A 21196-nucleotide genomic window follows, 5' to 3' on the forward strand; every position below is an offset into this window, starting at 1 on the left:
TGCAACCTTCCACAACAGTGCCTCTGATATGCCCTCCTTTTTCCTCAATCGAGGATTCCCACCCACTGTGGACGACAGGGCCCTCAACGGTGTCGGACCCATTTCCCGCACTTCTGTCCTCACCCCTTCCCCTCCCTCCTAGAACCGCGACAGGGTTCCCCTTGTCCTCACTTTCCACCCCACCAGCCTCCACATCCAAAGGATTATCCTCTGGCATTTCTACCACCTCCAGCATCTTCCCCTCCCCTCAGCATTCCAAAGAGATCTTTCCCTCCGTGACACCCTGGTCCACTCTTCCCTTTCCCATGGCACCTTCCTATGCAATCGCAGGAGGTGTAACACCTGCCCTTTTACCTCCTCTCACGTCGCAATCCAAAGCCCCAAACACTCCTTCCAGGTAAAGCAGTGATTTACTTGTACTTCTTTCAATTTTGTACACCGTATTCGCTGCTCACAGCACAGTCTCCTCTACACTAGGAAGACTAAACGCAGATTGGGTGACTGCTTTGCGGAACACCTCCGCTCGGTCCACAAACATGACCCCAAGCTTCCAGTTGCTTGCCTTTTTTAAAGTTAATTCATGGGATGTGGGTGTCGCTGGCTAGGCCAGCATTTATTGCCCATCCCTAATTGCCCTTGAGAAGGTGGTGGTGAGCTGCTTTCTTGAACTGCTGCAGTCCATGTGAGGTAGGTATACCCACAAGTGCTGTTAGGAAGGGAGTTCCAGGATTTTGACCCAGCGACAGTGAAGGAACGGTGATATAGTTCCAAGTCAGGATGGTGAGAGACTTGGAGGGGAACTTGCAGGTGGTGGTGTTCTCATGCATTTGCTGTCCTTGTCCATCTAGTTGGTAGAGGTCGCAGGTTTGGAAGGTGCTGTCTCAGGAGCCTTGGTACATTGCTGCAGGGCATCTTGTAGATGGTACACACTGCTGCCACTGTGCGTCAATGGTGGAGGGAGTGAATGTTTTTTGTAGATGGGGTGCCAATCAAGCAGGCTGCTTTGTCCTGGATGGTGTCGAGCTTCTTGAGTGTTGTTGGAGCTGCAGCCATCCAGGCAAGTGGAGAGTATTCCATCACCCTCCTTTCTTGTGCTTTGTAGATGGTGGACAGGCATTGGGGAGTCAGGTGGTGAATTACTCGCCTCAGGATTCCTAGCCTCTGACCTGTTCTTGTAGCCACGGTAATTATATGGCTACTCCAGTTCAGTTTCAATGGTAACCCCTAGGATGTTGATAGTGGGGGATTCAGCGATCGTAATGCCACTGAATTTCAAGGGGAGATGGTTAGATTCTCTCTTGCTAGTGATGGTCATTGCCTGGCACTTATGTAGCGCGAATGTTACTTGCCACTTATCAGCCCAAGCCTGGATATTGTCCAGGTCTTGCTGCAGTTCTACACGGACTGCTTCAATATCTGAGGAGTTGCGAATGGTGAACATTGTGCAATCATCAGCCACGATCCCCACTTCTGACCTTGTGATTGAAGGAAGGTCACTGACGAAGCAGCTGAAGATGGTTGGGCCTAGGACACTACCCTGAGGAACTCCTGCACTGATGTTCTGAAGCTGAGATGATTGACTGCCAACAACCACAACCAGTGGAGCTCCCCACCCCCCCACCCGATTCCCACTGACTTCAGTTTTGCTAGGGCTCCTTGATGCCATACTTGGTCAAATGCTGCCTTCATGTCAAGGACAGGTCACTCTCACCTCACCTCTGGAGTTCAGTTCTTTTGTCCATGTTTGAACCAAGGCTGTAATGAGGTCAGGAGCTGAGTGGCCCTGGCAGAACCCAAACTTAGCATCACTGAGCAGGTTATTGCTAAGTGAGTGCTGCTTGATGGCACTGTCGATAACACCTTCCGTCACTTTACTGATGATTGAGCGTAGGCTGATGGGGCGGTAACTGGCCGGGTTGAACTTGTCCTGCTTTTTGTGTACAGGACATACCTGGGCAATTTTCCACATTGCAGGGTAGATGCCAGTGTTGTAGCTGTACTGGAACAGCTTGGCTAGGGGCGTGGCAAGTTCTGGAGCACAGGTCTTCAGTACTATTGCCGGAATATTGTCAGGGCCCATAGCTTTTGCAGTATCCAGTTACTTCAGTCGTTTCTTGGTATCACGCGGAGTGAATCAAATCGGCTGAAGTCTGGCATCTGTGATGCTGGGGACTTCAGGAGGAGGCCGAGATGGATCATCCACTGGCACTTCTGGCTGAAGATTGTTGCAAATGCTTCAGCCTTATCTTTTGCACAGATGTGCTGGGCTCCCCCATCATTGAGGATGGGGATATTTGTGGAGCCACCTCCTCCAGTTAGTTGTTTAATTGTCCACCACCATTCAGGGCTGGATGTGGCAGGACTGCAGAGCTTAGATCTGATCCATTGGTTATGGGATCACTTAGCTCTGTCTATCGCATGCGACTTACACAGTTTGGCATGCAGATAATCCTGTGTTGTAGCTTCACCAGGCTGACATCTCATTTTGAGGTATGCCTGGTGCTGCTCCTTGTTCCCATGCCCACATTTCTGTCCTCGGCCTACTGCAGCATTCCAGTGAACACCAAAGTAAGCTCGAGAAACAGCACGTCATCTTCCGATTCGGCACTCTACAGCCTTCTGGACTCAATATTGAGTTCAATAGTTTCAGGCCATGAGCCCCCATTTTGTTGTTTGTTAGTTTTTAATCTTAAATATATATTTTTTCTTTTTTAATGATTTATTTATTTTTTAACCATGTGTTAGTCAAACTTATTTTTCATGTTTTTGCTTTTGTACAGAGCTGCTCATTATTCTGCCATTAGCATTCTCTCTGGACTCATGCTTTGTCTTTTGCTCCAACTATTTCGCACTCCATTTGCATTCTGTTCCATGATATCTGTCATTTAATATCTCCTCCCTCCATCTTGTTCTTCTTTCCCCCCCATCCACTCCCCCACTTTCACTTGCTCAAAAAGATTATTGCATTTCTAACTTTTGCCAGTTCTGATGAAGGGTCACAGATCTGAAATGTCAACTCTGTTTCTCTCTTCACAGTTGCTGCCAGACCTGCTGACTTTTGGCACTTTCTGTTCTCACATCACTGGGAAGAACTTGCCTGACTTTTCGCAAAACAGTGACACAGGATCTTTATTTTCCACCCGAGAGGAGTGACTTGCTTTCCTACCCATCTTCGTATCATTTCTAAATTTGGCTAAATAACATCCGGTCCCTTCATCCAAATCATTAATATACATCATAAATAGTTGAGGCCCCAGCACTGATCCCTGTGGCACTCCACTAGTTACAGTTTGTCAACCTGAAAATGTCCCATTTATCCCAACTCTGTTTCCTGTTAGACAATCCTCTAACCATGCTAATATATTACCCCATCATCATAAGCGCTTATCTTCTTCAAAATAGTGCCACAGGATCTTTTACGTCCATCCAAGATGGCAGACAGACCTCAGTTTAATGTCACATCCAAAAATTAGCAGCACCCAACCTTGGGGTTTGCTCATAGTGAAAACTATCAAGTTCATTCTGTATTAGACAGAGCAACTTGTTGATGCTTCAAATCTCTATGGATTGGTATGCAGTATTTTTGGTTAGAAGGTCAAATTGTTTGTAACCATGGTTTGATACATTATATATAAATTTAGTTATAAAACTGTACTGATTTAAAGAAATTCTAACTCAGTTTAAAATACAGATACAGCTCAAATATTCCTTTTCAACAGGACATTAGACCAAGCACAGGAATCACTTTTGAATAATCTAAATTAGCTAAAAGTTGAAATAGCAAGAAAAAAAAATCCTTACTCGATCTCCAATTGTAATACAAGCTTTTGAATCCAGATCTCGGGGTGGCCTAGAAAATAAATTTGAACAGAAATATATTTAAGTACCCAATAAACTGCATTAATTGTACAAAGACTGTGACACCACTGCTAAACAAATAAAGAGCAAACTTCTAGAGACAGAAAGAAACGTACAAAATAGTAGAGACTCGAAATATATATATTTTTTTTAAATGCCATTTTCCAGATCTAGAGTATTCTCAGAGTATGATAGCATACAAATTAAAACATATATCATAGAGGACCGCAGTGGAGTCCAAGGGCATAAAAGTCATGGGAAGGGAGGTAAAGAAAGAAGCACACAGGGCTTTTGGCAGTGCCAAGAAAAAAAATTGGCCACATCTAGACGTGTTCCTTCCTTGTCTGTTGCCCTGAATGGAGAGTCAGAAAACCCTGAGCCACATCTCACTGCCTCCTGGATGCCCTTGAATAGAGACAGTGTCTCCATTTAACAAGACCCAAAACAATGTCCTCAAAGCCAAATTCCACTGATAATCCAGACAGGTTGGGAAATTCCAAGGGGTCTGAACTGCGAATAGTTTCTATGTATCACACATGACCCAAGGAACCTGCAAACATTCCTTAAATCCTTGGTTCAGTCTGTTTCTGGAAAACCCCACCTAAAAAACAATCACCTGAGTCAAAAGATCAGACAATACTATCATTCTAGTAGGGAACAGGCATGCTGACAAGTCTGAGCAGCATGTTCCTCTCAAAGGCAGATATGGAAATGCTTACACAGGAGACTAGTCTTCTGGTAGGTGTATAGCAGTTTGGGAAGATTCTGGCAAAAAAGGTGGCAGATGAGGAGAACTCTATGCAGCATTGTGATATGGAATGCAGTACTCAAAAGGGTGATGGAGGCAGATTCAAATCTAACTTTCAAAAAGGAATTGAATATATACTGAAAATGACAAAACTATGCAGGGCTAGGAGTTAATGTGCAGGGGAGTGCGACTAATTGGATAGCTCTTTCAAAGAGCCAGCACAGGCACAACTGACCGAACGGCCTCCTTCCATGCTGTATTATTCTAATAAATCCTACAACGGCCTTTTTATAATAACATACTACAGATGCTGGAAATCTGAAAAAAAAAACAGAAAATGTTAGAAATACTCAACAGGTCAGACAGGATCTGTGGCGAAAGAAACAAAGTCAACAGCTCAGGTTAATGAAAGTTCATCAACATTAAATATTAACTTTGTTTCTCACTCCACAGATGCTAACCTGAGTATTTCTAACATTTTCTGTTTTTATTAAGGATTTTTTGTGCTTCTCTCAGTACAGATATATATAAAAATATATAGACAGTAATGGGTTGAAGGGCTATGGAGAACAGGCAGGAAAGTGGAGCTGAGGCAGAGAAGAGATCAGCCATGATCGTATTGAATGGCGGAGCAGGCTCGAGGGGCTGAATTGCCTACTCCTGCTCCTAGTTCTTATGTTCTTATGTAGGAAAAATCCAATGCTGTATATAGACCACTACAAAGATTTGATATTCCCTAGTATTGCAGAACAACTTTGTTGGAAAGAGCCTGTGTATCTGCCCAATTTACACTTAGACAGATTCTACAGCACCACTGGCAACGGAGAAAGCCACCTATGCATGGTTGTTTTAAATGTTGCAGTACACTACTTTCTTTTATGACTGCACTCTTCTGGATGGATGGGAAGGTTCACGCAGGCCAATGGCTCAAAAACCACTTACAGCTAGAAGTAAAATGACAATATCCTGAGCAATGTCCCCTTTAAGCTGCACAGCCACACAACAACCCAGAAAGTGCCATGCAAGCCATTCACAAGCTGTCCCCTTTTAAGATATCACGTATGCGTGGCCACGTAAATTTGAAATAAACAGGCTGCTCAAAACAAAGAAAATTTAGAGGGATCACTGCTCCGGAGGGGTTTCTCCACTTCTCTGGTGGCTCCTCAGTTATAGCAAACACTGCTGATTGCTATACGTGCAGACATTGTGTGAGGACTGGACCTGGTTTGACTTGTGATACCCCCACAATCAAACAGCATGGCAACAATCACCATTATATTTTATCAGACATTAACAATGATCACCTGAACAAGGTACCACAGCATATAGGTGCCACTGAACCTAGCTCAGTAGCAGCCAACCCCTTATGGAGAAGGGAAGGAGAAATTGTCCAGTAAAAGCTTCCTATTTACAGAATGGCATTTAGATATTTGGAATATGTACAGCAAATTTATTACACAACAGGTTTAAACAAGATTACGCACACATTGGAAAAAAAGATTAACAGCTAAATAGGTTCAATATTTTTCTCGCCGCTGAGGTGTTAAATGACCCACACTCCCCCTCATTTTAAAAAACCCTCAGCAACACAAGTTGCATCACCTCAACATTATGTATTCGCCTTTTTTAATATATACAGGATCAGAACTCAACACAGGATTATCTTTCAATAAAATTAGTCTCATTGTCAAGTATGAGGGACAATTAAAGAAATATCTGTGGTCTACTATTCAAATCTGGTCAAACATTCCACCACCAGGCATGTGATGCAAAGCTACATGGTGACATTCAGTGGCCATATTGCAGGTGACAACCTTTAACTTCAAAGCTTAAACAAGGGAACATATGTACAGCTATTCCGAAGACTAGGTTGGTAAAGGCACTCTCCAGTGTAGAACTAGACCATACATACTGGGAATGTACTCTGTTGATCCCCAATTTATGGTAGGTTATGATTTCAGCTGGGGCAATGGTGAGGGAATTAAAAGTAGCCTCGGTTGTCCCAAGAGGGGAAATTAAAGAGGCATCCAATACTTGATTGCTATCCAATTATTCTTGGAAAGTGCATGTGTATTGGCGTTAGGGTTAGAAAAGTACAGGATCAAACTCAATTCTGATACTACTCCTCCCCAGTGGTAGAAACACCTCGTCTAGCTTTGTTCGTGAATGTCCACCAGGACAAGTTGCTGGACAGCAGTTGATGTCAGCAGAGCTGTACCCAAACCTGAGGCTTTAGAATAGGGGAGAAAATTGGATGGCAGGAAATTATTTATAAAAATTCCTGGGCAAATAGTTAGATCAACAGTAAGACACATATTCATATATACATTCTAGCTAAAAATGCTAATTTGGCTGTGTAAGTGTTCCAAGGTACAAAAGACTCCTAAGGTTTGCATGACTTTATAAACCACTGTCTCGTGGTTCAGAACACATATTATTCTCTTTCAGACTGAATGTTTTTTGCAGTTTTCAAAATATGTACCGATGGCTTTTAATGACCTCAGCAAAAAGGAATTTTCATTCAATTTCTGATGGAGTACAAAGTAATATTATATAAATTGTCAAAAGAACAAAACCTTATTAACAATATTCCCAGAATAAACAGATTAATCCTAATCCTCATACTTTTTATTCAATCAGCTTCCTCCTCCTTAGTCTGGTCTTTCTTTCCTCCTCTTGCATAGGTGCTAACTATCGCAGTTAGCATTTGCAATAGATGCTGCCAGCCCTCTCGTACTTCTAGTACTTAACCTAGCATCCTTTACTCCTATGCAACAAACGCTAGCAGGTATCACATCTAAACAATCCTGTTCTTGTGACATCCACAAAGGCCCTTTTTAAGCAAGGGTCACTGGATAGCAATTAGAAACAGGAACTCAACACCAACCAGTATTAAACCTGCAACTTCTGACGTGTATGGCCTATTGCTATGCTGGGCAATGCCCTTCCCTGCAAAGCCAGGAGGAACTTCTTCTACTTTCTTTAAACACACGTGCACACACAAAGGTGCTAATATGCAGCTCCAGTTTAGTAAGGGGTTCTCTTACGTCGGGCTGGTAACCGGCTGCTTGAAGACATCATCAGAGATTTTTAAATTAGGTTTTTTCTTCACTTTTCCTGTAAAACAAAGAAAAAAAAATCAAAGATCAAATGAGTGCCAACTTTCACAATTTCATAGCAAACAGGGTTTGACACTGGATATTCTCCCTTTGCACTTGCACTATTAAAATTATTTTGTTTATTTGTCACCAACAACTTTAACCATGGTGTGTTATGCTTCTTTGCATCCTTAGCTTCCCTGGAGCCTTTGACATCCTTCCATTGTCTTGCCTGCACTGTCCAGCTACATGAGCCAGCTCTTCAATGATGGAATGGTTTTTGTTGAGGTTCATCCCGAGCAGCTCTGTAATGCAGGACTCTGTGCTCTATGGGCTGTACCCAAGGATGCACACATAGAAACATCAACTGCTGCTGGAGGGCCATCAATTCGATGAAAGACGCACTTTGGTTTGTGCGAAACTTACTGGTCTTCCAATGCAAAGAGTTGTCCACAACCAAGTATTGCAGACTGGCACATTCCAAGGTCCAGGACTACATGCTGAGGGATGCAGTAAAGTTTGGGGCAGTTGCTGCAGCTCTCCTGTAGTATACTGGAACCAGTGTAAAAACCCCCTAGGCTGTAAGCACCAGAAATTGTTTTTGCTACGTAATGCAAATGTATATTGTATATAAAATGGAATGGCAAGAGTTGTGAAGCACCTCACCTTCAGTATCAAAAGAACGTGATCTTTTTTGAATTATAAAATGTCCACTATGAATTGTTTTGTAATGTACTTTAAAAAAGTATGAATAAAGTATATTTTGGGGGGGAAAAAATGAGCCGGTCCTTCAGTGCTTCTATTCTAACCTACTGGAATACAACCAGTCTATCGCCAGTAATGGTTTCTGCTGCTTCCTTTGCACCATAAACTTGGTTCTTTCCCTTTCCTTATCTACTTGCTGTTCCTTGCTGGCATCAATTAGCAAGGGATCAGTTTCTACACATATGCTGATGACAAGCACGGCTACCTCTCCAGCACTTATTTTGATCACATAAGGTGTCAGTTTATCAGACATTATTTTGTGTATAACTCACAGCTTCCTCCAGCTCAATGCTGGAAAGACTGTTCCCTTGTTTGGTTCCTTCACATCCCTGGTCTGTTGCTCAGGCTGAACCAAATCACCTGAACAGGCAGGTGAGATGGCAGTTTCATATCTCATCCAAAATAGTGCAGCATCGTCAGGAGTACCACATCAGTCTACATTATGCGCTAGTGTCTCATTTCACCCCTAGTCTGTGCCAAGTTAGCTGATCTCGGCCAGGATAATACTTCGGGTGTTACAACTGACCTCTATGCGTTGGGTTAGGAAGGGGAGAGTGGGTGTGGAAGGGCAAGAAATTAGCCTTGAAACCATCCAGTGACGGAGATTCAAAAATGCACATGTTTAGATTAGGCTTGACGCATGAAGACCACAAACACCATGTCGACACTCACTGCCTGGGCTCACCCATGAAGAACAGCCACCTCCAAAAGTCTGGGAGTTGCTGGCACATGCACAACTGTTGCCCAGAATCAGGAACTTCAGGAGAGGTTCAGAGAAAATTGCAATGATTTAAAAATTAATTTAATAATTCCAATCACCGATAGGAATGTGAACCTTTTGATTTGTATGAGAAGGCATATAAACTGAGGGTGCTGGCAGAAGTGGGTGCAGCCAAAAGATTAAATCTATCAACTGTCATTGGATCCTGCAGGAAACACCATTGGGTGAGTAGCCTACTCCTTTTAGTAGAAAGGCGCTTCAATCAAATTATATTTTTAAGCACTAAATTCCTAATTTGTGATATCTATGTTGCTTAAGTTATTGGATAATACCTTTCTTAGCACAACACTTTGAATAATGAGGAAAACTTTGCAGTCACCATTATAAACAGTGCCTCAAACTGTCACTAAAATAGCTTGACATGAATTGTAACACCTCACCATGCTATCAAAATGCTAAAGAATTATGGCTGCTTTTCCTCTGATATGCAACATTAATGTTTCTTGGTGCTATACAGCAGCAAAAAATGTTGTTCAGAATTCTTGTTCAGTTGTGAACAGCGCTAATATGATCTACTTTGTTTAGGTTAAACCACCTTCACTTTATCGGCCGCAACAAAGAGGGGTGACTTCATTAGTGGGAATTTTTCCCATTTCCTATTAGAAAAGGAGATAGACTTGCATTTATATAGCACCTTTCATGACCTCAGGGCATCCCAAAGCACTTTACAGCCGATTAAATATTTTTCAAGTTGTAGTCTGTTGCAGGAAATGCAGCAGCCAATTTGAACACAACAAACGGCACAGTGGCGCAGTGGTTAGCACCGCAGCCTCACAGCTCCAGAGACCTGGGTTCGGTTCTGGGTATTGCCTGTGTGAAGTTTGCAAGTTCTCCCTGTAACCCCGCGGGTTTCTGCCAGGTGCTCCGGTTTCCCCCCACAGCCAAAGACTTGCAGGTTGATAGGTAAATTGGCCATTGTAAATTGCCCCTAGTGTAGGCAAGTGGGGATGTGGTAAGGAATATGGGATTAATGTAGGATTAGTATAAATGGGTGGTTGATGGTCGGCACAGACTTGGTGGGCCAAAGGGCATGTTTCAGTGCTGTATCTCTAAAAAAAAAACTCCCACAAACATCAATGTGCTAATAACCATATAATCTGTTTTAAGATGATGTTGGTTGAGGGATAAAGAGTGTTAGCCAGGACACCAGGGAGAACTGCCCTGCTCCTCTTCAAATTTTGCAAATGTCACATTGGTTAATGTGTAACATGGAGACAAAAAGAAAAGAAAATCAAACGAATATTCAAAATTAAAACAGAACACAATGGAAATAGAAAGCACAGCTGTTAAGATTAAATGGTGAGAAATACATTGCCAGAAATGTTGCCCTTTGGTGCTCTCTTTCTAACACTGATCAACTTGCTGTGCATTTATACCATTTTTATTTAATATTTCAATATGTCACTGACATGCCTTTACTTGCCCAAGTTGAACATCCCAAAATTTGGAACAGGAAGGACATAGCTGAAGGGTTTGGTGTTGCAACTGAGGGAGTTGACGAAACAGAAAGATAAAAATGTATGCAAATTGAACTACAAACCCAGTGCATCTACATGTTTAAAACGAATTGAAACCATTCTCAGCTCTCCTCAAGAGCAAGGTGAAATCAGGTTAACCGTCACAAAAAGCTGTGGTAATTGGCAAGTAAGCATATCAAGGTAATGCATCTGGTTTTGCGTTCCTGCAATACTGCCTCAGGGCATCTGTATAAACACATCCAGGAGCTCTGGTTAAGATGTTCTTAAATCTCATTCTGAGGTTACTTTTCTACCAAGAGGCATATTATAGACAACTTCCAGTGGATAAATTAAGCGTGTGCAGAATGAAAAGTGGAAAATGTCAAAAAGCACATCAGCATCTGCAAAAGAAAGCAAATGATATCTCACATACTAACACATACTAGAATGATACCAGGGCTAAAAGGGTTAAATCAGGAAGACAAGTTGCACTGACTAGACTTGCATTCCGTTGAATATAAAATATTGAGGAGTGATTTATTTGAGGTGTTTAAAGTGATTAAAGGATGATAGGGTAGATAGAGAAAAACTATTTCCACTCGGAGGGCTGGGGGGGGGGGGGGGGGGGGGGTGGTTGGTGGCGCGGGTGGTGCAGAACAAGGGAACATAATCTTAAAATTACAGCCAGGCCGTTCACAGTGATGTAAGGATGCAATTCTTCAAACAGTAGTGGAAATCAGGAACTCTCGCCACCAAAACAAAAAGCTGCTGAGGCTGGGAGTCAATTGAAAATTTCAAAAATTGAGATTGATAGATTTTTGTTAGGCAAGGTAGACAAGATAAGAATTAAAATACAATTAGCCATGATCTAACTGAATTGTGGAACAGGCTCAAGGGACTAAATAGCTGACACATGTTCCTTTGCTGCTATAACTGCTGCTTTGTATTATGAGCATTGAAGTTTCCAGCATATGAAGTTTTTTTCAAAACCCTTTTTATTCAGTTATTGCATAGCTATGATGCAATTACAATCAAACAAAAGTGCACTCCTTCCTCATCCTCTCAACAGAGTACTGCATTACTCAATGCTCACTGTGTACCACTGCTATTGGTTCATAGCCCCATCCCAATGAGTCATCTGCTTCTATCTGCACCTGACAGGAAATGTGTGATTTTCTTCCAGATAAAATGATATAAAATAAAAATGTTGCACCTGCAGAAACAGAATTACAATAATGACCTCCTGTTGTACTTGGCTACCAGAAAGCTCTTCTGGAGAAGTTACTGCATTAAAACAGTGTTGGCTGCTCGATGACCTTCGGCTCACAATTGGTGAGCTGGAGTCTGAGCTGCAGACACTGCGACACATCAGGGAGAGGGAGAGTTACCTGGACACTGTGTTTCAGGAGACAGTCACACCCCTTTGATTAATTACATCAAATTTGGACCGTGGTCAGGGACAGGAGGGTGTGACTGCAAGAGAGGCAGGTATAGGGATCCAGAATTTAGCTTTGGAGGAACCTCAGCCAGTGCCCTTATCTAATAGATACGAGGTTCCTGCTCCCGGTGTGGACGAGGGCACAGACTACAGGGAGGATGAGCGAACTGACCACAGCACCGTGCTTCAGAGCGCCATTTAAGTGGGGGGAGAAAAAAGAAATGTAGTAGTAATAGGGGATAGCATAGTTAGGGGAGTAGATACCGTTCTCTGCAGCAAAGACAGGGAGTCCCTAAGGTGGTGTTGCCTACCTGGTGCCAGGTTAAGGACATGTCTTCTGGGCTGGAGAGGAACTTGGAGTGGGAGGGGAAGGATCCGGTTGTCATGGTCCACGTAGGTACCAACGACACAGATAGGACTAGGAAAGAGGTTCTGCTGAGGGATTATGAGCAGCTCGGGGCTAAATTAAGAAGCAGAACCGCAAAAGGTAACAATTTCCAGATTGCAACCTGAGCCCCGTGCAAATTGGCATAGGGTAAATAAGATTAGAGAGGTAAATGCGTGGCTCAAAGACTGGCGTGGGAGAAATGCGTTCCAATTCGTGGGGCACTGGCACCAGTACTGGGGAAGGAGAGAGCTGTTTTGTTGAGACGGGCTTCATTTGAACCATGCTGGGACCAGTGTCCTGGCGAAATCATATAACTAGGGTTTATAGATAGGACTTTAAACTAATTAGTGGCAAGGGGTGGGGGGGGGGGGGGGGGGAGAGGGGGGAAATTCAATTGAATTTTAAAAAAGCAAAAAGGAACGAGAGAGCAGAGGTGGAGGGTAGCGAAAAGGCAAACGGTAATCAAAGTGTGACAGGAAGGGGCGGAATATATAAGCAGAAGACTGCAGCAGAAATTCAAACCAGAGTGAGTAATAATGGTAAAAAGTCAAAGTTTAAGGCTCTTTATCTGAATGCACACAGCATTTGTAACAAGATAGACGAGTTGACAGCACAAATAGAAATAAATGAATATGACTTGACAGCTATTAGAGATGTGGTTGCAGGGTGACCAAGACTGAGAACACAATATTCAAGGGTATTCGACGTTCTGGAAAAATAGACAAAAAGGAAAAGGAGGTGGGGTAGCTTTGTTAATAAAGAAAGGTATCAGTGCGGTGGTGAGTAGTGACATAGGTGCAATAGATCATGAGGTGGAATCAGTTTGGGTGGAAACAAGAAATAGCAAGGGGAAGAAGTCATGGGTTGGAGTCGTCTATAGGCCCCTGAAGGGTTGCTCATTGTAGGAAAAAAGTATAAAATCGGGCAATAACGGAGGCGTGTAAAAAGGGCACTAGAATTGTCATGGGTGATTTTAATCTGCGTATTGACTGGACAAATCAGATTGGCAGCGGAAACATGGAAGACGAATTTGTATGGTGCATTAGGGATTTTTACTTACAGCAATACATTGCAGAACATACCCGGGAACAGGCTATCTTAGATCTAGTAATGTGTAATGAAGTAGGATTAAGAGATATCGTGGTTAAGGATCCTCTATGCGGTAGCGATCACAACATGGTAGAATTTCAAATTCAGTTTGAGGACGAGCGACACGGGTCTCAAACCAGTGTCCTCAACTTAAACAAGGGCAATTACAGAGGTATGAAGAAAGAGTTGTCTAAAGTGGGCTGGGAAGATAGACTAAGGGGAAGGTCAGTGGATGAGCAGTGGCAGACATTTAAGCAGATATTGCATAACGCTCAGCAAAGATTTATCCCGGTCAAAAAGGACTCGATGAGAAGGATGAACAAAGGTGGTCAATGAGAGTATCCAATCAAAAACTAGTGGTAGGCCAGAGAATTGGGAATTTTTTTTTTTTTTTTTAAAGGAACCAGCAGAGGATGACTAAAAAGCTAATAAAGAGGAAGAAAATTGATTATGAAAGTAAATTGGCAAGAAATATAGAAACAAACAGCAAGAGCTTCTACAGGTATATAAAAAGAGTAGCTAAGATGAGCATGGAACCCTTGGAGGATGCTACTGGAGAATTGATAATGGGGAACATGGAAATGGCAGATAACTTAAACCAATATTTTGCATCGGTTTTCACGGTAGAGGACACTATTAACATCTCACGGATATCAAACAAGCTAATGGGAGGAAAGATCTTCTAACAGTCTCTATCACAAGGGACAAAGTATTTGACAACCTAATGGGACTAAAGGCAGACAAGTCGCCAGGACCTGATGGCCTACATCCAAGGGTTTCAAAGGAAGTGGCTGCAGAGGTAGTGGAGGCATTGGTCAAAATATTCCATAACTCACTGGATTCCGGGAGGGAACCAGCATATTGGAAAACGGCTAATGTGACGCCCCTGTTCAAGAAGGGAGGGAGACAAAAGCAGGAAACTATAGGCCAGTCAGCCTAACATCGGTCATTGGAAAATGCTGGAGTCGATTATTAAGGAAGAATTAGCAGGACATTTAGAAAAGTTTAACGCAATCAAACAGAGTCAACATGGTTTTGTGAAAGAGAAATCATGTTTGACAAATTTGCTAGAGTTCTTTGAGGATATAACAAGCAGAGTTGATAAAGGGGAACCGGTAGATGTAGTGTATTTGGATTTCCAGAAGGCATTCGATAAGGTGCCACATAAAAGATTATTGCACAAGATAGGAGATCACGATAATGGGGGTAATGTATTAGCATGGATTGAGGATTGGTTAACTCACAGAAGACAGAGTCGGGAAAGACGTAACTAGTGGAGTGCCACAAGGATCAGTCCTGGGGCCTCAATTATTTACTATCTATATTAATGACTTGGAGGAGAGGCAGAGTGTAACCTTTCCAAATTTGCTGGTGATACAAAAATAGGTGGGAGGGCATGTTGTAATGAGGACATAAGGAATCTGCAAGGGGATATAAATAGATTGAGTGCGTGGGCAAAAACTTGGCAGATCGAGTTTAAATGTAGGAAAGTGTGAGGTCATGCACTTTGATAGGAAGAATCAAAAGGCAGACTATTATTTAAATGGAGAGAGATGTCAAAAAAGTGTAGCACAGAGGGATCTGGGTGTTCTTGTGCATGAAACACTAAAGCATGCAGGTGCAGCAAGTAATTAAGAAGGCAATTGGAATTTTGGCCTTTATTGCTAGGGGGTTGGAGTTCAAAAATAGAGAAGTCTTGTTACAACTGTATAGGGTGTTGGTGAGGCCGCACCTGGAGTACTGTGTACAGTTTTGGTCTCCGTACTTAAAAGGATATATTGACATTGGAGGCAGTTCAAAAGAGATTCACTGGGCTGCTTCCTGGGATGAAGGGGTTGACTTATCAAGAATGGCTAAACAGGTTAGGCCTTTATTCATTAAAGTTCAGAAGAATGAGGGGTGATCTTATTGAAACGCACAAAATTCTGAGGGGGCTTGACAGGGTGGATGTTGAGATGTATCCACTAGTGGGGGACTCTCGAACTGGGGAACATAGACACAGAAAAAGGGGACACTCATTTAAAACTGAGATGCGAAGGAATTTCTTCTGAGGGTAGCGAATGTCTGGAATTCTCTACCCCAGAGAGTTGTGGAGGCTAGATCACTGAAAGTATTTAAGAGGAGGTAGATAGATTTTTGAAATATCGGAGAGTTGAGGGCTATGAGGAGCTGGCACGAAAGAGGAGTTGAGGTCTGGAGCAGATCAGCCATGATCTTATTAAGTGGTGGGGCAGGCTTGAGGGGCCAAATGGCCTACTCCTGCTCCTATTTCTAATGTTATGTTCTTATTTTTCAGAAATTATTTACTTCTGACTCTAGAACCTGCGATGTGCCATAAAATGTTCCTGACCAGGAAGAAGAACTGCACCATTTACTATGTTAGTGAAAATGATGAATATGTTCATTTTGAATGTATTTATGATTTTGCTAGAAATATCAACTTTATAAACCTATACAATGCTGTGATATGTAGCAGCCAGAGCACCCTCCCGCGCTCCACCTCTCCCTCTCCTCCCAATGCTTCACCTATAACTAAATGACAATTACATTGAGCAAAAACAAGACAGCAGGAGGGGCACAACAGCCACTTATGGCTTCATTTTTTTCTCCGACTTTCTTCCTTCACAAGACAAGTTAGTGAAATCCACTCAATCTGCACCTACTGTTCAGAGTAAGATTCTAGACTGGGGGGAGAGCAAGGCTGTGCAATCAGTTTTGGATTGACTGGGCAAACAGCCAGCACAGACTCAAGCCAGAAGGTTTCCTTCTTTGCTGTTACTTTCAATGACTTCACTTGGTTTTAGCCTTAGAATTTTATTTTTAGGCTCAGGACTTTACTTTTAGTTTCATCTCCAGGCCCCGAGTTTCAGTTTCACTTCATTTACAGGTTGGTATAAATTTTACTTGTAGTTTTAGTCTCATTTCTTTGGTTCCTAAATTTTAGTTACCTTTTTGTAATGTTTTTACTCAAAACTGTTTTCAATATGACCTTTTCATAAGTTTCCTTTGGAAAGAACTGTACAGAAACAACAAACTGGGGCTTGGATAACTGCAAAAAAAGCCAAAATGCCTATTTATTTTCTTTCTCATCAGGGCTGACAAACCACTTTTGTGCTTCCAGCATTCTTTGCTCTCGTTGCAGATGTCCTGCAGCAGCGGGATTTTGCTCTTACTTCCAAATAGCCCCATTTCATGTAGGTTTTCTTCATCTGGGCCTTTCCCATGCCTTTCAACTTAGCCAGCTGCACCAATCTTTTGTGTTCTAATGCCTTTTCATCATGACTGAGATAACTTGTTACATCACCTAACAGTTTCCTGCTTTTCTATTAAACAGTTTTCAGGCCATTCAACTCAGTTATTTCCTCTCTGTAATTGAAGTAACTGGAAATGGCTTTCCCCACTTCTCCCCCTCCCATTTCTCCTCTTTTTCCAACTCACTGGGAGGGTGTCTTATTTTCCAGTTCAGACAGAGAGAGAGATCTACACCAGATCTGTTTCCAGATGTCAACAGACCCATTGTGTATGCTAACATTTCCTATTTATAGCATTTTTTTTTAAAAAAAGGAAATATCTTTAACATGCTCTGCATCACTATTTGGTTTGAAAATCAAAGGCTCCCTCTAATTTTGTTCAGCATCAAACAGTTCCTAAATCTAACTAGAACTAAGGGTCCATCTAGATTACCACCACCAGAGCCATGGATAGCTACTCTCAGGCTGCAGTTGGATTCCCACGGTTTCAAATGTTTACTGACTTAATGGTTGCCTCAGTTAGTAAAAGTTCAGAGCTGTCTGGATTGAGGGAAATTCCTAGGAATGTAGAAGAAATTGGCTGACAGGTAGAAAGCAACAGATACTTGTTAGAAAAGTTATGTTGGGGTGCTCAAGGAATCGGTTGTTTCTATTTTATAGAAATGACTTGGATTCAGAAACTCAATGCAAATTGCTTAAACTTACAGATAACACCAAACTAGGAGGGGCAGTGGAATCAGAGGAGTCAGTTCAAAAATACAATAATTGGACAAAATCCATTATGAAAAATGGGAGCTAAAATTTAAAACAAACAAGATGGAAAGAAAATGGGAGGCATGTATACTCCGCGATCAGTGTTGAAATAAGGAAGAATGAAGTTGGAAAAACCTTGAAGTGTTGGTCAACCTAACACACAAAAATTGGTGGTGTCGTAGGTGAGGAGGAAAGCGTTAGATTACAGGACGATACAGATGGGCTGGTAAGATAGGCAGCGCAGTGGAAAATGGAATTTAATCCTGAGAAGTGTGAGATGGGAGGACTAACAAGGCAAGTGAATATACAATGGATGGTTGGACCCTAGGAAGTACAGAAGGTCAGAGGGACCTTGGTGCACTTGTCCTTAGATCACTGAAGGCAGCAGCACAGGTAGATAAAAGGTGGTTAAGAAGGCATACAGGATACTTGCCTTTATTAGCCAAGGCATAGAATATAAGAGCAGGGAGGTTATGATGGAGCTGTATAGAACGCTAGTTAGGCCACAGCTGGAGTACTGTGTACAGTTCTGGGCACCACACTATAGGAAAGATGTGATTGCACTGGAGAGGATGCAGAGGAGATTCACCAGGATGTTGCCTGGGCTGGAGCATTTCAGCTATGAAGGAAGGGAGACTGGATAGGTTAGGATTGTTTTCCTTAGAGCAGAGAAGGCTAAGGGGGGACCTGATTGAGGTATACAAAATTAAGGGGCATAGATAGATTAGATAGGAAGAAACTTTTTCCCTTAGCAGAGATATCAATAACCAGGGGGCATAGATTTAAGGTATGAGGCAGGAGGTTTAGAGGGGAGCTGAAGAAAAACAATTTCACCCAGAGGGTCAACCATTGAAAGCAATGCAGAAGTGCCACTAGGCTAATCCCTTCTGTAGCACTCCCTCAATACTACAGTGAAGTGTCACTTTAGATTATGGCCTCAAGTATCTGCAGTGGGGCATTAGCCTACAATCTTCTGACTCAGAGGCAATAATGCTTCCACTCAGCCAAGGCAACACAAATTGCACAAGTAGGACAACGGAACACAAGTCCAAATTAGTAAAAGGCAAATTTAGGAGAGAGTTCATCGCACAAAGAACGATCAACACATGGAACAAGATACCTGGACAAGAGTACTGGAAGTGAGAAACCTTGAATTATTTAACAATTGCTGCTGTAATGCGAATTTTGCTTTATTCTGAATGGATGATCCAGGATGGACCTAATTGCTGCCTTCACTCATGATCGTGTGAACTTGTCTTGTGACAATCTCGGTTTGATAATAAAAATGCCAAAAAAGATTGGTCATCATGTCTTTGATCCAGGGGTATTGAAAGAAAGGCAAGTACCACATTAGCAAGCAGATTGATCCCCTTTCCCTCTAACCCCCACGGAGAAAAAAACTTTTTAAAAAATGCACACTACAACGGAGCTGATAAGTTAATTTTTTTTATTTATTAAAAAACCCAAATATATATATATGTATGTTATAAAGTGAAAGTAATGTTAAAATGAGAGCACGGAGGAAAGAGAACAGAGGACAAACAGAAATATTAAAACTTGTTACTCTTTTAGTGTTTTGGTCATATAATGTTACAGCAAGAAGCCTGATATTTCAACAGCTTTATTACTGATGGTATTTGTTTCACTATCACAGTACACTTCAAATGTGCAATTCATGTGCAAAGCACCAAGATACTTCAATGTGAAATGTGCTCTATAAAACATTATGAATTAAAAACGTTTTTTGAAAACAGATGACTAGCCCAAAGAGTCTAAAATTTCCGAAGCTGTCTTAGTGATATGTCAGCACACATTAGGATGTGTGATTGTTCTGGTGAAACTAAACCACATATATCCTGGCAGGACAAAAATCACAAATGCAGTAGTCCTCTCATAGGCAGAGCTCCCAAGGACAACATGTCTGTTGCAAATATTTAACTTCCTGTATTTGCAAAGTCAGTAGTCCCATAAAAAATTAGCACAAAAATAACTAGTTTTACAGCATTTGCCATCATATGTTTTTAAGTTTTATATATGCAAACCTCTGCTGAGAAACCTTTATGCCATATGGCAGTAGTTTCCTAAAGCAGAGATACTAGAGTAGAAATTCATCTTGGCCATTAGCAAAAAATCAAGGTCTAAATCAAACAGAAGCAGCTTCGGTGGATTGGACACGTCCACAGGATGGAAGATGGTTGCACACCCAAGGACCTTCTGTATGGCAGGGAAACTGGGACCAGGCGACCAGTGGGGTGCTCAAAGCTCCACTTCAAGGATGCTTGCAAGCGTGACATGAAGGCCCTAAATGTCGACTATCACACCAAGGCATCACTAGCTGGCTAAAGAGGGAAATGGCGACACATCCTGTGGACTGGTGTGTACTACCACAAGGACCAGTTGCTACAGTAGCTTGGCTACAGATGCCACTGTCAAAAACAACAACTCATTGTCACTTGGCAGCTTCACGTGCAGCACTTATGACAGAACCTGCCTCTCAAGGACTGGCCTTCACAGCCATCAGCAAAGGGGTACCAAAGAAGACACCCCACCTAAATGGATTGTTTGCAGCATGCCCAACATCTTTTGTAGATGGTAGATATAAAAAAATAACCAGATATAATAAAAGTCAGATTTGCCAAAGAATACTACAGCTATCCACAAAGTCCATAAGTTCCCAGTTAAACCTACGACGTTAGTTTGTAGTAGAACACTTCGCTATTTGCCACATTGCAAACTGCTGAAATTTGTGAGCTGCAATCAGGAGTCTGCCCAAAAACACTGCAAAAGGAAAATCCCTTCTGCTCTACATTTCTCCCATTTTATAGGAGTTAATACATTAACTTTGCAGGTATTATGGATGAGGAGCATTCAGAGTTTCAGACACACGCACAAAGGCAATTCCACGTTGAAAAGTTTAACAGATCACAAATTTTTAATTTTTTTTTAAAAAGCTAAACGTAACCTGGCATATGCCTAACTGAAATCCTGCCTATATGTGTGGGTGTGGTGGGAGCAAGTTGATGGAAAAATTATGCAATTTGACATTTATATCAACTCTATCAAAGTCACAGAAGTATTTCACCTCATACTGACTAAACTATGACTTCTAAATTCAAGCCTTACAAGTCCAAATAAATTATGCTTCAAACAAAGAAGGAAGTATTGCATCACCTTTTTTATTATAAATTTTGGAACCACTCTAGTGCAATAAACTTTGTAAAGTCACTGGCCATTAAATTACTGTTTTCAATATTCCCAAATACAGTAGTAATTTCTGGTTCTCTAATCCTTACAATAGCTATTTTTGGGGGGGGGGGGGGGGGGGGTGCTGCTGCTGGTGGAAGGTGAACCAAATACTCATTTTATTAAAGCCTTCTTTTATAAATGTTAAGCATAACATAGGATTGTTCAGCTATTACAATGTATGATTGGTATGTGAAAGTTTGGCAACAGATGATTAGTTATGAGTGGATTGTTGTCAATCTTCCCTCTAGCTGCGTGACCACACAGCAACCGAAAGTTCACGCATAGGCCGTGCACGTTAGACCCTTTAAGTTACCGTGCATGCGC

The 21196-nt window shown here is 42.0% G+C and overlaps 1 protein-coding gene across 3 annotated transcripts in view; it reads right to left on the bottom strand.

Moving 5' to 3' along the window:
• The window catches only part of LOC137383287 (dual specificity mitogen-activated protein kinase kinase 3-like), a 148394-nt gene that overhangs the window by 75632 nt on the left and 51566 nt on the right, over positions 1 to 21196 (bottom strand). For all 3 annotated transcript variants that reach the window (XM_068055864.1, XM_068055862.1, XM_068055863.1), the window contains 2 exons: positions 7654 to 7723; positions 3802 to 3850 (listed from right to left, as the gene is read on the bottom strand). In XM_068055864.1, coding sequence (XP_067911965.1) covers positions 3802 to 3850; positions 7654 to 7723 — 119 coding nt within the window. The remainder of the gene's footprint in view (positions 1 to 3801; positions 3851 to 7653; positions 7724 to 21196) is intronic.

The sequence above is a fragment of the Heterodontus francisci genome, chromosome 24, assembly GCF_036365525.1.
Source record: "Heterodontus francisci isolate sHetFra1 chromosome 24, sHetFra1.hap1, whole genome shotgun sequence".
In the NCBI taxonomy this organism is placed as follows: domain Eukaryota; kingdom Metazoa; phylum Chordata; class Chondrichthyes; order Heterodontiformes; family Heterodontidae; genus Heterodontus; species Heterodontus francisci.